Raw genomic sequence first — 16447 nt, 5'->3', positions numbered from 1 at the left:
AAAAGTAAGTTTAGTGATCATTTATTGATTGATTTTATAAAATGTATATACCGCTTGATGGTAAACAAAACAAAACCCTCAAGGCAGTTTACAAAAAGATCCATTGAAATCATGAAAAATGTACAGCAGTACTTAAAAACATGCAAAAAGTTAAAATGCTAATAGTCACCTCAACTTTCTTTTTTTTTATATATATATAATTTTTATTGTTTTACTAACATACACATAACCATACATTTATAAAAAGCAAATTAATCCAAACAACATACATAAACCATTACTAAACAAATGTTTTCAACTCCCATTCCCCTTACCTGAATACCCAATTTGGTTCTGCCGAACCCAACTTCCCTTTCACTTCACATTTGGTTTTACAGTTTATCTCTTACATTTTGCGCTTTTCTTTTACCTTATTTTCAACAATCACCTTCTTTGTCCAATTTTTTATACTTAACACTCTATTTCCTGCTGTAGGTATTACTTCAAACCTGTTAGTGTCTTTAAAGTCTTGCAATACATTTGCAGATATTCTACAAATTTGCTCCACTCTGTTTGTATTTTTTGATCTCTCTGTTCCCTTAACTTCCCAGTAAGTTTGGCCAGCTCTATGTATTCAACCATTTTTACCCTCCAATCCTCTACTGTGGGGATGTCTGCGGTTTTCCATCTTTGCGCCAAGACCATTCTGGCCGCAGTGGTGGCATACATGAATATTTTCTGGTCCTCTTTTTTGATTTCTCTTCCTAACAATCCCAACAGAAACATTTCCGGTTTCTTGGGAAACGTATATTTTAGAATCTTTTTTAACTCATTATATATTAGTTCCCAAAAAGGTTTCACCTCTTTACACAGCCACCACATGTGGTACATGTCCCCAACTTCCAAATTGCATTTCCAACATTTCTTTTCTCTATTCTTACAAATTCTAGCCAATTTTACCGGGGTCAGGTACCAGCGGTACATCATCTTCATAAGATTTTCTTTGAGTACCGTACACGCTGTAAATTTTAAGCCTTGGTTCCATAGCTTCAGCCATAAATCAATATCAATATTATAACCAAAGTCCCTGGCCCACTTAATCATTACATCTTTTGTCTCTTCGTCCTTGGTGTTCCATTCTAGTATGTAGTCGTACATTTTTGAAAACAATTTGTTATTTCCTTCAATTATATCAATTTGAAATCTTGATTTACTACTCTCAAAACCATTCACTCTTTTTTCCTCATTAAACAAGTCCTTAGTCTGGTAGTATTGTAGCCAAGTTGTCATCCTACTTTTCAAGTCATCGTAAGGCTTCATTTTCCAGCCTTCATCTGTCTTTATAATCATGTCTGCATATGTTAGCCAGTTGGTCTCCATGTTTTTTTTCTTTACCGCCAATGCTTTAGTTGGGGATAACCAAAAGGGCGTTTTTCTCTCGAGAAGGTTTTTGTACCTTTCCCATACCTCAAAGATTGGCTTAATCAAAATATGATTTAGAAATCCCCTATGGGATTTAACTTTATTATGCCAGAGGTACGCATGCCAACCATATCTGTTGTTAAACCCTTCGAGGTCCAACAAGTCAGTATCCTTTAAAGCTATCCACTCCTTCGCCCAGATCAAACATGCTGCCTCATAATAAGTTCTTAAATCTGGCAGTGCAAAGCCGCCTCGCTCTTTCTTGTCTATTAGTAATTTGTGTTTTATTCTCGGCGGTTTTCCCTGCCAGATAAACCTTGAAATTTTTTTCCTCCACGAGTCGAAACAGCTTGTGCCTTTAATTACCGGAAGCATTTGGAAAAGAAAAAGCATTCTTGGCAACAAGTTCATCTTAATGATAGCAATTCTTCCCCATAGCGATAAACTCAGATGCTTCCACTTCTCTAAATCTTTTTCTATTTCTCTCCAGATTACTTCGTAATTATCACTGAATAGGTTTATGTTTTTAGGTGTCAACCAGATACCTAGATATTTTATTTTTTTTACTGCCATAATCCCATATTTGGTTTGTAATTCCTCCGTCTCTAATTTGCTTAAGTTTTTAACCATCATCTTAGTTTTAGTCATATTTAATTTGAAACCTGCCAAGTTACCAAAATCTTCTATCTCATTAAGCATCACCTCCATCGTTTCATTCGGGTCTTCCACCATCAAGATAAGGTCATCGGCAAAAGCCTTTACCTTGAATTCCTTCCTACCCACTTTTATTCCTTTTACCGCTTTATTTTCTCTGATGTTATTCATTAAGATCTCCATCACTGAAATAAATAGAAGTGGCGACAAGGGACACCCCTGTCTAGTGCCCTTTTCTATATTTAAGTCGTCTGTTAATACACTGTTAATTATTACGTTAGCCTTTTGTTCTTGATATACTGCTTTAATTCCTCTCAGAAACCTTTCCCCAACATCCATTCTCTCCAAAGTTTTTTCCATGAATTTCCACGATACGTTGTCGAAGGCTTTCTCCGCATCAACGAATACTAAGGCTGCCTTAACATCAATTCTTAAATCTAGATACTCAATCACATCTATCACTGTTCTTATATTATTTCTCATTTGTCGGTCCGGTAAAAATCCTTGTTGGTCTTTATGTATAATCGTGTTCAATACCTTCTTCCATCTGCATGCCAAAGTATCCGCGAAGATTTTATAATCCGTATTTAACAACGATATCGGGCGATAGTTCTTTATGTTTGTTGGGTCAAGATCTCCCTTTGGTATTAAAGTAATGTGAGCCCTTTTCCATGAATTTGGAACTTCTCCTTTTACCAAGATGTCATTCATTAATCTTAACATTACAAGTGAAATTTCGTCTATCAACTCCTTATAAAATTTGGCTGTTAGGCCATCCGGACCTGGGGCCTTTCCTACTTTCAACCTTTTTATTACTCCTTGCACCTCTTCTATTGTTATTAATTCATTTAGGTGTTTTTTCTGTTCCTCAGAGATTGCTTTTGGTTTATGGTACTCTAGGTATCTATCCATCCCGTCCTCGCTCTCTTTCCCTTTTTGATATAAATCTCTATAATATTTCTGAAATTCTCTTCTTATTTCCTTAGGGTTTTCAGTGATTTTCCCGGTTACAGGTAGGTAGCCGTGTTGGTCTGGATCGAAGTAAAATAAAAAAATTCCTTCAGTAGCACCTTAAAGACCAACTAAGTTTTTATTTTGGTATGAGCTTTCGTGTGCATGCACACTTCTTCAGATATCTGAAGAAGTGTGCATGCACACGAAAGCTCATACCAAAATAAAAACTTAGTTGGTCTTTAAGGTGCTACTGAAGGAAGTGATTTTCCCATTTGTCATAATTTTATTTATAGTATTTTGTTTTTGTTGTTTCTTTATTTGCCAGGCTAACAGTTTACCGCTTTTATTTGCATGTTCAAAATTTCTTTGTTTAAGCCATTTCAATTTCCATTCCACCTCCTGATTCACAAGTATTGAAAATTGGGTTTGTAACATTGAGATGTTCTGTTTTATCTGAATATTCCCTGGTTTGCTAATTAATAATTTTTCATTTTCCATAAGATTTTGTAAAATTTCTTCTTTCTTCTTCTCTCTATCTCTTTTTTTAATGCTATTCTGCTGGATTAGGAAGCCCCTCATGACCGCCTTTCCAGCGTCCCAGACCGTCTTTAAGTCTGTCTCTTTATCTAAATTCCATTCAAAATACTGTTTCAATGTTTCTCTAGCCTTCCTCACTACGTCCTGATCCCTAAATAGACTTTCATTCATCCTCCATCTGAATGATGATTGTTCTTCTTTTAACTCCAAATAAATTGGGTTGTGATCAGAGAGGGTTCTTGGTTGTATTTCTATCTTATGCACTTTTTGTATTAATTCTTTCGATAACCATACATGGTCAATTCTCCCTGCGCTTTGGTTCGAGTTGGAGTAGTACGTAAATTGTTTTTTAGTTGGGTTTTTACACCTCCAGATGTCTATTAACCCTAAACTCTCTACCATCTTGAAAAAAGTTTTAGGTAATTTACCTTCATACATATCCTTCCTCCTAGTAGTTCTATCCATCTCAGGACTCACCACACCGTTCAGATCCCCCAGAAGGATTATTTTCTGATCCATATACTCAAGTAGGTTTTTCTCCAATTTTTTGTAAAATTCCGCTTTTCTCTGGTTTGGGGCGTAAACGCCCACTATCAATACCTTTTCACCTGCAGTCAACATTTGTACTACCACCACTCTTCCCTCTTTATCTTTGTACACTAATTTTGGTTCATATTTTTCTTTAATATATACCACCACACCTCTCTTTTTTTTTTCATCAAGCGTTGCAAAATCTATTCCCAATTTCTTGTTTGCTAATAACCTTTTGTGTTTTTCAGAAATATGAGTTTCCTGTAAACATATAACATCTAACTTTTGTTTACTCAACACATGTTCAAATTTGTTTCGTTTGCTCTTACAGTTTAGACCATTAACATTCCACGATTGCACTTTTAAAGCCATATTTTTATTCTGTTATTATCAGTTTTAATATCATATATTGTTGCTAATTATCTTTTTCCTTATCACTTTCCAACTCTATTTCCTTATCCTCTTCGGATGGTTCTTCCTCTCCACTTTCTCTTTCTTCTTCTTCCCTCTCTCCTCCTACTGCTCCTTCCTCTTCTTTCCTTACCCAACCTAGCTCATCTTTATATCTTCTTCTAAATTTTTCTAAATCAAGAGAATTTTTGATAATATGTCTTTTTCCCTTATAATAAAACGAAATTCCATCCAACGGTTCCCACCTGAAACTAATTTCATTTTTCCTCAAGATCTGAACTATTTCACGGTAATTACTTCTTTTGCGAAGAATTCTATTCGGGGTTTCCTTAAACACAATTATTTCTCTTCCCCCTATAACCAATTTTTCTATAAAGCTTTGACTCAGAATTGTGTTTCTAATATCCATCGAATTAAACATCACTATACAATCCCCGGGTAGTTTTTTTGCTCTTACTTTAACTGATTTTACCTTGATTCTAAATGCGTTCAAAATTTTTGTTTCAATCTCCTCCTTACTCTTTCCCAACCACTTTGCAATTTCTTCACTCAATTTCTCTCTTATATTCTCATTTGGTTCCTCTTTAATCCCTCTAAATTTCAGATTTAATTGTTTCTGTCTTTGTTCTAAAAGAGCTAGATTGTCTAGAATACCCTCTTTTTCCTTATTTAATTTTTCCACTTCTTTCTTTACCCATTCCGTCTCTTTCTTTGTTTCCTTTACCTCCTTATCAACCTTTTTGGTTGTCTCCTCCACCGTTTTAGTTCTTACTGCAATATCTTTGACTTGTTGTGATAATTCCCCTATTGCCTCTTCAAATTTCTGATCTATAGAACTCTTTATGTCCAGCAACTTCTTTTCAAGGTTCTGCTCACTTTGTCTTATTTCCTTTTTAATTTCTGCTAGTAAGCCCTCCCACTCTTTTCCTTCCTCCTGTTTAGAACCCCTTCTTTCCCCTGGAGTTGCTGTCTTCGCACCTCTCATTTTGCCTTAGGAACTATTTCTATCTTTATATATATATAATTTCCTTCTTAATTCCCCTCTGCTGCCTCTAGATGGCGTTTACCACACCCACACTAGATGGCGTTTTCCACACCTTTCTTTTCCTTTCTACCCCAAGTAGAGACACCCCCAAGCAGAAACACCCATATAACACTGTATCTTTCTCATACACCCCTTGGCTTTATACAATCTACTCCCCCCCTTTTATCCCCTTCCTTTAATACAAGTCCCTTCACGTTGATACAATGTTGTTAGTTGTTCTCTTCCGTCTCCGCTCCTGCGTATTTCTTCCCCGTCTTTGTGTTCGTCCTCTGGCTCGACTTGTAGGCTCTCCTTTCTCCCGGGGAAGTCGTTAATCTCCAGAAGAAATTTAAATAAGGAGTTTAAGTGTCTTTAAATGTTTTTGTAATATAGGGCTTTTTGGAAGGCAGCAGACAAAAGATAAGAGAGTTTCATGCAGTTGATATGCCTCTCACGTAGCGCAAAAAGGCAGCACTCTCTCTGTCCGTGTCACAATTACAACCCCCGCTATATTTGTAGAGTGTTACAGTTGATTTCTCCACGTACAAATTATACAAATTACAGTCCTTCGGGCACCAAGTATCAATACTCACATCAAAGTAGTCCAGGGACCCGCCTTCTTAGCCTCCTTGCTAGAGATCTCGACAGGTCTCTCCTCTTTTTAACTCCGTTAAGTTCCGTCCGTTCCTTCTCACCCCCTTTATGCACCTTGTGGGGGAGCCTCCGCTCTTCGCCCCTCGTTTATATCCAATAAGTCCAAGATCATGAGGGTTAAATAATCCCAAGAAATACCTGTTAACTCACACTTCTCAGGCACGTCCTCGCTTCATCCTCCTACAGCGTTTCATTAAGCGCCATTTTAACGCCAAACCGAAGTGAAATTCCCCTTCTGCGCCCCACCGCTTCTGGAAGCTGTAATTCCACCAACACAAATTCCTCTTCAGGCACCTGAGAAAACTCAGTTCTCCTTCTTAAAGGCAGCTTCCTTCTTGTTTTACGGAGGTGAGCTGCTTTACATTGGGAGCTCGAGACTGCGTGTTACTGAGCCGGCGATATCTCCCTCACGCATCCGCCGCTCAATCCCCCGCTCCGGTCTCTTTTTACAAAGACCGGGGACGGAGGAGAGCAGCAAAGGACACCGCTGGGAAACCCGAACTACAGGGTAGCCCCCCCTGTAGCGACCAGGTCCGCTTAGTCTTAGCAGGACCCCTAAATCCTCAGTAACACTCGGAACTCCCCCGGAGAGGTTGCTCCGCGCTCCCTGTAATGGCCGCAGCTCACCGGCGTCACCTCCCTCAAGAAGGTGGGAGGGAAGCGCCTGCTTGATCTCAAGAGGCAGGGAGTTCCAAAGGGTCTGTGCTGCCATACTAAACAATTGAGGTCTTGCAGTACGTTTCCGAGCACAGTTCAAAGTGTTGGTGCTGACCTTTAAAGCCCTAAATGGCCTCAGTCCAGTATACCTGAAGGAGCGTCTCCACCCCCATCGTTCTGCCCGGACACTGAGGTCCAGTACCGAGGGCCTTCTGGCGGTTCCCTCGTTGCGAGAAGCCAAGTTGCAGGGAACCAGGCAGAGGGCCTTCTCGGTGGTGGCGCCCGCCCTGTGGAACGCCCTCCCATCAGATGTCAAAGAGAAAAACAGCTACCAGATTTTTAGAAGACATCTGAAGGCAGCCCTGTTTAGGAAGGCTTTTAATCTATAATAAATTATTTTATTTCATTTTTCTGTTGGAAGCCGCCCAGAGTGGCTGGGGAAACCCAGATGGGCGGGGTATAAATAATAATAATTTATTATTATTATTATTATTATTATTATTATTATTATTATTATTATTATATTTATTATTATTATTGCAAATGTGGAACGGGTATTTTGAGATCGGGTAACCCTAGGTCACTTGGGATACAATGGAGAATCTCCTTCAGGGCTGAAGTCAAGTTGTTGGAAGATTGCAGCACCTGCAATAGAAGCCGATACAGGGGAGACATGTTTAGTTGCAGCTGGGGCTGATGAAGGCATCTGTTTGTGCTGCTGGAGATGCACCCGGGCATCCCTGCTCTCCTCCCAGAGGTCATTCCTTCTCTAGTCACTGCTATGGATACATGACCATCTTGTCTGTCTCCAGGCACTGCGGTCGTCTGTGGACTGTATCTCTCTTCCCTCACCCAAAGGGAGAGCTGAAAGATGGATAAATAGACCCAGGAAGTGAGTATTATGTGTGAGGCCATGGCATGCAGACAACAGGGTCTGGTTATCATAGGCACCTGAGTCAAGAAGAGGAGTATTTGTTTCAAGAAACAGTGAGAGGAGGTGAGTGCGCCATGAATTTGGTGGTGATCTTTCTGAACAGAATTTGTGATCTTGTCATGTTTTTATTTGAACTTAAATTACACAAAGGAGGATATTTTCATAGAATCTTAGAGTTGGAAGGGACTCCAAGGGTCATCTAGTCCAACCCCTGCTATGCAGGAATCTCACCAAAGCATCCCTGACAGATGACCATCCAACCTCTGCTTCAAAACTTCTAAGGAAAGGAAAGTCCGCCACCTCTTGTGGGAGTCTTCCACTGTCGAAGAGTTCTTACTGTCAAAAAGTCCCCCCCCCCCAAAAAAAATGTTTAGTCAGAATCTCCTCTCTTTCAACTTGAAGCCATTGGTTTGAGTCCTACCCTCCAGAGCAGCAGAAAACAAGCTTGCTCCCTCCTTCATGTGACAGCCCTTAGAATATTTGAAGATGGCTCTCCTATCTCCAATCAGTCTCCTCTTTTCCAGGCTAAACATACCCAGCTCCACCAACCGTTCCTCTTAAGGCTTAGTTTCCAGAACCTTGATTGTTGTGGTTGCCCTCCTCTGCCCACCTTCCAGCTTGCCAACATCCTCCATAAAGGTATTTTAAAGTGTTCCCACAGTCTTCCAAGTGTGGTCTGACTAAGGCAGAATAGAGTGGGACTATTACCTCCCTTCATCTGGACACTAGACTTTTTGTTGATGCAGCCTAGAATGGCATTTTTTGCTGCTGCATCACACTGTTGACTCATGTTAAGCTTGTGGTCCGCCAAGATCCCTAGATCCTTTTCAAATGTACTGCTACGTAAGCCAGGTGTCCTTCACCTTATATTTGTGCATCTGGTTCTTCCTGACTAAGTGCAGAACCTGACATTTGTCCCTACTGAAATTCATTTTGAATTCTGATTCTGTTTTCTGTAGCTTTAGTTACCCCTCCCAGTTTGGTGTCATCTGCAAATTTGATCAGCAGCCCCTCAATTCCCTCACCCAAGTCGTTTATAAAGACATTGAACAGCAACAGGCCCAAGACAGAAGCCTGCGGCATCCCACTTGTTACTTTTTCCCAGGACGACGAGGAACCATTAAGGAGTAATCGCTCCGTCAACCAGCTACAAATCCACCTAACAGTTATCTCATTCAACCCACATTTTACCAGCCTCCTCGCAAGAATATCATGGGGGAATTTCTCAAAAGCTGAACTCAAGATACACTATGTCCACACATTAGATCCACCAAGTTTGTAATTCCATCAAAACAAAACAAAACAAAACAAAACAAAAACAGATTGGTTTGGCATGCCTTATTTTTGAGAAACCCATGCTGGGTCTTAGTAATCACAGCACCCTTTTCTAAATGCTCGCAGACCAACTTGAATTATATTTTCTAGGAACTTCCCTAGTATCGATGTCAAGCTCACCAGTCGGTAGTTACCTGGGCCTTCCTCCCCCCCCCCCTTTGAAGATGGGGACAACATTTGCCCACCTCCAGTCTGTAGGGACCTCACCTGTTGGATGGCTGGGAGAATGGTGATGGCAGCTGCTGCATAGTAAGATCCAGTGGGCAGCACTGCAGGGTTGTTGTGCAGCAGATGGGCAAAAAAGTGGGTGTGAGGAGCTCTCCTGAGGCTCCAATCCAACTTCTCTACAATGCATAGAACCACTAAAACACATATTCTGTAACATTCTCAACTGGCTACACAGTACTACCTGAGTTTGAAGGGGGAAATTATTATTTATTCAATTTATATACAGCCCTTTATCAAAAGACCCCAGGGCAGTGTGCAACATTACAAACACATTGCAAAACATCAAGGATAAAACATAATAAAAACATGTTGTTGTTGTTGTTTAGTCGTTTAATCGTGTCTGACTCTTTGTGACTCCATGGACCAGACCATCAGGTCCTCTGTCATCCCCTTCTCCTTGTGCCCTCCATCTTTCCCAACATCAGGGTCTTTTCCATGGAGTCTTCTCTTCTCATGAGGTGGCCAAAGTATTGGAGCCTCAGCTTCACAATCTGTCCTTCCAGTGAGCACTCAGGGCTGATTTCCTTCAGAATGGATAGGTTTGATCTTCTTGCAGTCCGTGGGACTCTCAAGAGTCTCCTCCAGCACCATAATTCAAAAGCATCAATTCCTCAGTGATCAGCCTTCTTTATGGTCCAGCTCTCACTTCCATACATCACTACTGAGAAAACCATAGCTTGAACTATACGGACCTTTGTCGGCAAGGTGATGTCTCTGCTTTTTAAGATGCTGTCTAGGTTACTAGGCTATACTATAGTAAAAAGCATACGGACACATAATAATAAATCAATGTGATAAAAAAGAATATCCACTCTTTGTGTTTCAGTGCTCACTGAATCCAGAAGGAACACAGAGGCACTGACCATGTCCTCTTTCCATCAAGGCAACTTCACCACTGCCTTGTTCATTTTAGTCGGCTTCCCGGGCATGGAAGCATCTCACTTCTGGCTGGCTTTCCCCCTCTGCTTCCTCTTCCTGCTGGCCATCGTGGGCAACTGCACCATCATCTACATCATCCGAGCAGAGCGGAGCCTCCATGAGCCCATGTACCTCTTTCTCTGCATGTTGGCAGCCATCGACATCATGATCACCCTGTCCACCGTGCCCAAGATGATGGCCATCTTCTGGTTCACATCCACCAGCATCGCCTTCGACGCTTGCTTGGTCCAGATGTTCTGCATCCACAGCCTCTCTGGAATGGAATCCACCATCTTGCTAGCTATGGCTTTCGACCGCTACATCGCCATATGCTACCCACTGAACCACTCGTCTATCCTCACCACGCCCAGGATAGCTCAAATAGGACTGGTGGCCGTATTTCGTGGAGCAGCCCTGATGGCCCCTTTGCCTGTTCTCATTAAGAGGCTGCCCTTCTGCAGGTCCAACGTTCTCTCCCATTCCTACTGCCTGCATCAGGATGTCATGAAGCTAGCCTGCGCCAGCATCAAGATTAACATCATCTATGGACTCGTGGTCATCATTTTCGCCATCGGGCTGGACTCCCTGCTCATCTCCTTGTCTTACTACTTCATCCTGAAGGCTGCCCTGAGTTTGAGCCAAGAGGCACGTGCCAAGGCCCTCGGGACGTGCCTTTCCCACCTATGTGCTGTCTTCCTTTTCTACGTGCCCTTCATTGGCTTGTCCATGGTTCACAGGTTTGGTAAGACGCATGGCTCCAACATCCATACCGTGATGGCCAATGTCCACCTTCTGGTGCCTCCAGTGCTGAACCCCCTTATCTATGGGGTGAAGACGAAGCAGATACGTCACCGAATAGGGCGGGCATTTTGCAGCACTAGGAGCTGATAAGAACTTGCCGCAATTACCTTTTTTTAAAAAATAAATCATTCATTTATCAGTTCCAACACCTCTGCAGGGTGTGGGGTGTCTCTCTGATGAATCATTGGGTACAAGCTCCCATCTCCTGCTCCCTTTTTTTCCCTTCTTCATGGATATTCTCCTCCTCAATACTAGAAGCATGGATGCGTCAAGAGGACCCCTTCCTATGGTGATTTTGAGCGCTACAGATGACAGTCCTGGTTCTGCTCCATTTCACTTCCAAGTGGTTGTGAAGATCCTTCTGAAGATTCCACACCGTGAACTTCCATAGTCACCCAAATCTAAGGAACCCTTCTCTCTATATGGGCTCATTCCTGGCCCATTTGGAAGACCCAGTACAGTTTTCTCTTACTGGCCATCTGTCAGGGATTCTTCAGCTGTGATTCCCACATAGCAGGGGGTTAACTAGATGGCCTTTGGGTGAACTTCCAACTCTACAATTCTATGATTCTGTGACAAGGAGGTTTGGAGTGAAGTGCCATCAGCAGGGGGTTGACAACCTGCTCTTTCTCTCTGTTCCACCCGAATCAAAAGAAGAAGTTGAGGTATCAGAGTGGTGCCTGGTTCAATAAACTGAAGTTGAATCTTGAAAATACAGAAGTGTTTTGTGTCCTAAATCATTGAATCTGGGAGGAGATGACACACGGAGGAGGAGGAGGAGGAGGAGGAGGAGGAGGAGGAAGATTACCAGTCCTCTGTTCCATCGGAATCAGGAGAACTAGTTGATGTTATTAGACCAGTGATCTTGAAATGACCCGTCATTTATGTTGAGTGGCTTCCTTTTGTTGTTGTTTTACCTTTGTGCTTTAAATTAGAGGCTACCTTGGCAGTAAATGCATGTAAGTAGGAACTTGGTCTAGATAGCAGAGGAAGTTTACAGTGGATTCCAGAGAAATTCTACCCAGCTTCTGATGAAGGCTAGCAGATTTTCATCCATCCATCCATCCATCCATTCCATTTATGTCCCATTCAGCTCAGAGTGTCCTCCAAAAGTTGTTGTTGTTGTTGTTGTTGTTGTTGTTGTTGTTGTTGTTGTTATTTGTCCCATCCTACAGGAACTCACAATCTAAGACAATCAAATGGTTGGGAGTTAAAATAGGGCAAATGAAATTAAAAAGACTTAGAAATGATAAATCTATCCTCTCAAAACTAACCCAAAGACCTGCTGACCATACCAATTATCCTGCAAAGGGCAGCGGTTCTTTTAGGATTTAGAATCAATGAACACACTGGTGGGTGGAGGCTGAAGATTCTTTATTAATGCAGAGAAAGACGAAAGCATAAAAGTGAAGAACAAGACCACAATGCTTATGTCCCTCTTATTGCTGGGAATCCCTTGAGCAGCAATGCAGAGGCTCCTCTGTCTGCAGTCTGGGTGTGCACTGAGGTTCAAAGAGCTTCTCTTGGGATGAATATACTGCCTTCATCTCCTGGATCTTAACGCACTTCATCAAATTATCATTGATTGATACGTTAGTCACACCTGCGGTGAGAACTAGACAACGGTCCCCCGGTTCATACATTCTTGCACACATAGGTGAATCTGTGGCAAGCAACCATTATAGATGGCTGCATCTACACATTTTTGGCAAAGATAAGGGATGTGGTGGCAAGCAGCCAATACAGAACCATCCCAGGTGCTCCCTTAGTCAGGGGGCGGGACATACTAAACTCAGGACATCCTTAACTCGGACAGAAGCAGACATCCAGCACACATAACTAGCTAGTGGGTGAGGAAATATTGAAGCTGAGAAATAGTGAAGAAAGCAGCAGAAAGAAGCATGGCTGACCACCAAAAGACTGTCAGGATCGTCCTACACGCAAGTAGGCATCCGATAGAGACACATGCCCGACTGGCATGTTCTCTCCCTCCTGGTCGGTCGTTTGGGAGATTCAAAAGCTTTCTCCAGCCCAAACATCACAGTGACTGATACCAAGAAGCATCAGCACACTTAGGGATCCTGCAGAGTATTTGCAGTTTGCGTAACAGACTCAATAGCTCAGCATTTTGGCTAATCTACTCTATTTACATATAATACACCCGAAGCATTCTGACTCAGTTCCTTCCTCTTTCTCATCAGACAGCAAAGAGAGAAAGAACAAAGGACAATAGTCCCACATCACGGAAACACAGTAATCCAAACATCCTGTCTCCGTCACTTCCCACACTGTGGAATGAAAACATACACCGTCATGTGATTAAAAAAACCCAATCCCATGACTGCAAGCACCTCTGCGCAAAGAGAAGGACATGGGGACAGGTGAGTCCGTCCCTGAGCACCTGGCAAGGCTATTCCAAGAGTTTTCTCCTGGATTCCAAGTCCTACTACAGGGGAGGGACAGCCCAGGCCTTGGGGGCTAATCCAGGCCTCCTTCAACCAGAATGTGGCTCCCCAGGCTAATGATTATTAAAGCTCCCGTAAACAAAATAACAAAAACCATTCACACACATCGACAAGACGGGCCACGTCCCAAAAGATTGGGGGATGGCCATAATAATCCCCATCTACAAAAAAGGGAGCAAGTTAGACCCAGGCAATTATAGACCCATTAGCCTACTTAACATCGTGAGCAAATTGTATGCCCTGCACCTCAAAGATAAACTGCTAGATTGGCTTGAGATGGAATCCTTAATAGCAGATGAACAGGCAGGCTTCCGAAAAGGGCAAGCCACTGTTGACCATTGTTTGATCCTCCAACATCTTGTAGGAAAGTATACAGCCAATAAATCTTCTGCAATATATGCAGCTTTCATCGACTTAAAGATGGCTTTCGACTCTATTTCAAGAACCAAACTCTGGGAGAAGCTAAAATCTTCTTCAATAGATCAACGCCTTTTTCATCTGATAAGACTATTATACATGAACACCTATCTTCGGAGCCGCTGTTCCCCCCCAGGGCCAACTAACACAAAGGATACCAACTCAGCGAGGTGTCAAACAGGGTTGTGTGCTAGCTCCGCTTCTGTTCAACTACTATATAAATGACATTGTAGCAAAAGTAAAAGGGCCACAGTTCCACTCTCCTAAATTGGCAGATAGGCATATATCTATTCTTCTATATGCGGATGACGCTCTGGTCTTATCGAGGACCCCAATTGGGCTACGGAGGGCACTACGATCATTAGCGGAATACTGTACAGAAGCCCATCTCACTATCAATTATCAAAAGACAAAAATAATGTCTTTCGCCAAACGCCCTAAGAACCATACATGGAGCATAAGCGGCCAGAAAATCGAATAGGTCCACTGCCTAAAATATCTAGGCGTCTTCTTTCACGATAAAGGGCTAAAGAAAGCCCACTTAATACAGTCAGTAACAGCAGCCCACAAATCCTCTACAGCTATTCTAAGCTTTCTTAGAACAAAAGAGGGGGGGGCAGTACTGTATATTCCTGCGTATAAGACTACTTTTTAACCCAGGAAAATCTTCTCAAAAGTTGGGGGTCGTCTTATACGCCGGGTCGTATTTCTTATACGGCGAGTATATCCCAAACTCTATATTTTAACTGGAAAAGTTGGGGGTCGTCTTATACACCCAGTCGTCTTATATGCCGGAATATACGGTATATTCCTGCGGCTTTAAAACTGTATGAAGCTAAGGTGATGGCTCAGCTGCTTTTTGGAGCCAACCTTAACATCCCGCCACCTAATCTGACGACAGCCGAAAGAGTACAGTCCAAATTCCTTAGAGCGGATTTACAAATGCCCCCGTGTGTGTCAAACGCGGCCATACGATTAGAAACAGGCCTGACCTGCGTGGAGGCCAGAGTGTGGATGCAGGCTTGTAATCTATGGCTGAAACTTAACATGAACCCTCAGGGCCTACTTCTGTTGCTAGTGAAAGATAACTATCAATCCCTCTGGAGCAAGACCATAGTGAATAAGATGCTGAGTATAGGCCTCAACCCATCCAGCCTTATGTCACGTGATCTTAATACAGCAAAGACCCTTATTAAACAGAGGATTATGGATATAGAAAGACAGAAGGATTTAAGTAAAGTACCTCACTTTCTAATTGAGGAGGAAAGGAGATACTTGGCCCGCCCAGCCAGGTATTTATTCCACCTGGAAATACCCTCTCATAGAAGAGCATTCACTTTGGCCCGTAACCACATAATGCCTTCAACAGTTCTCCACGGATCCCCTATGTGAGAGATGCTGCCTGTGCGGATCAGGAGAAGTGGAATCTATCGGCCATATACTTTTGCGATGCTGCTTCTACGAGGTGGTGCGAGGTGCGCTTATCCACACTATACTGGCAGAGCTACCTGGACGCTCGGATAATTTCTATATAGAGTGGCTTCTTTCTGATGCTAACCTTAATGTGTCAGCGAAGGTTGCCAAATTCTGTGCTAGAGCCATAAAAATTCGGTCCAATCTAAATAGCAGTGTCCAAATATCCTCAGAACATCTTCAGGACTAGCTAAAGAGGATCCAGTGATATTAACTGCTGTAGTCTACCTCCCTAAGTAGTAATACTCCTTTTAATTAGTTTTCTTTTAACCAATTGTTAAAACTTATACTTATTGTCTATTTTTAGATATTCTTGTCTTCTTTTATTGTTTTTATGTGTTGCATATTTATGTTTGCTGGTCAAGAACCGTAACAATAAATCAAATCAAATCAAATTCAGTCCATTGAATTAGCAATTAAGCATTTGTGGAAAGGGAAATTGCACCCTTTTGTATATTCGCATAAAATGCATGCATAGGAAAGTATCACTCATTTATGATGAGAATAGGATTTATTTCTTTTGAACTTTGCTTGCTTCCTCCTCGGCAGCCAGTGTGCTTGTTTCATCAGTGCTAGAACTCAGGACCCGCTGCCTTGAGGGGCATCTAAGAGCAGAATGGCAGGGGAAAGGTCTCCCTTGGGAGGTGGGGGACTCTCCTTCCTTGGAGGTTTCTAAGTAGAGATCGGACGGCCATCTGCCATGGATGCTTTAGCTGAGATCCCTGCATTGCAGGGGGGTTGGACTAGATGACCCTGGGATCCCCTCCTATCCCTCCCACTCCTGAATTCAAGGAGGAGGTTCCTTGCCTCCTGCAAAGCTCTTTTCCCTGCAAGCTGTTTCTCTGGTTTCTGCCCAAGGAAGGGAGATGCTCAGAGTCCAACCAAGAGCCTCACCCCCAAAAGGATTTCTGGGCATAAAATCCATAAAAAGCAATAAAAATCTGAGCTTCAGCCAAGCGAGAGAGGGCTGAGCTAGGTGGACTCAGTTTGCAAGGGTTAAAGAGAACTGAGCTGCCTTCCTAGAGAGGACAGGAAGCAAGGGGGCAGGTCCTC

General features: G+C 42.3%; 1 protein-coding gene across 1 annotated transcript; it reads left to right on the top strand.

Annotated features, from left to right (window-relative positions):
* The first annotated feature begins 10036 nt into the window (after nucleotides 1–10036).
* LOC118085593 (olfactory receptor 51E1-like) lies at nucleotides 10037–11126 on the top strand. Its single transcript, XM_035116424.2, has one exon. It carries the CDS (start codon nucleotides 10185–10187, stop codon nucleotides 11124–11126), a length of 942 nt encoding a protein of 313 aa, XP_034972315.1. The 5' UTR covers nucleotides 10037–10184.
* Nucleotides 11127–16447: the final 5321 nt, after the last annotated feature.

Source organism: Zootoca vivipara, chromosome 4 (assembly GCF_965207765.1).
Source record: "Zootoca vivipara chromosome 4, rZooViv2.hap1.1, whole genome shotgun sequence".
NCBI lineage: Eukaryota > Metazoa > Chordata > Lepidosauria > Squamata > Lacertidae > Zootoca > Zootoca vivipara.
This window is presented reverse-complemented; position numbering and strand designations above follow the sequence as displayed.

Coding starts and splice junctions, on each gene's coding strand:
- LOC118085593 (XM_035116424.2), top strand. CDS start 10,185: ATGTCCTCTTTCCATCAAGGCAACTTCACCACTGCCTTGTTCATTTTA.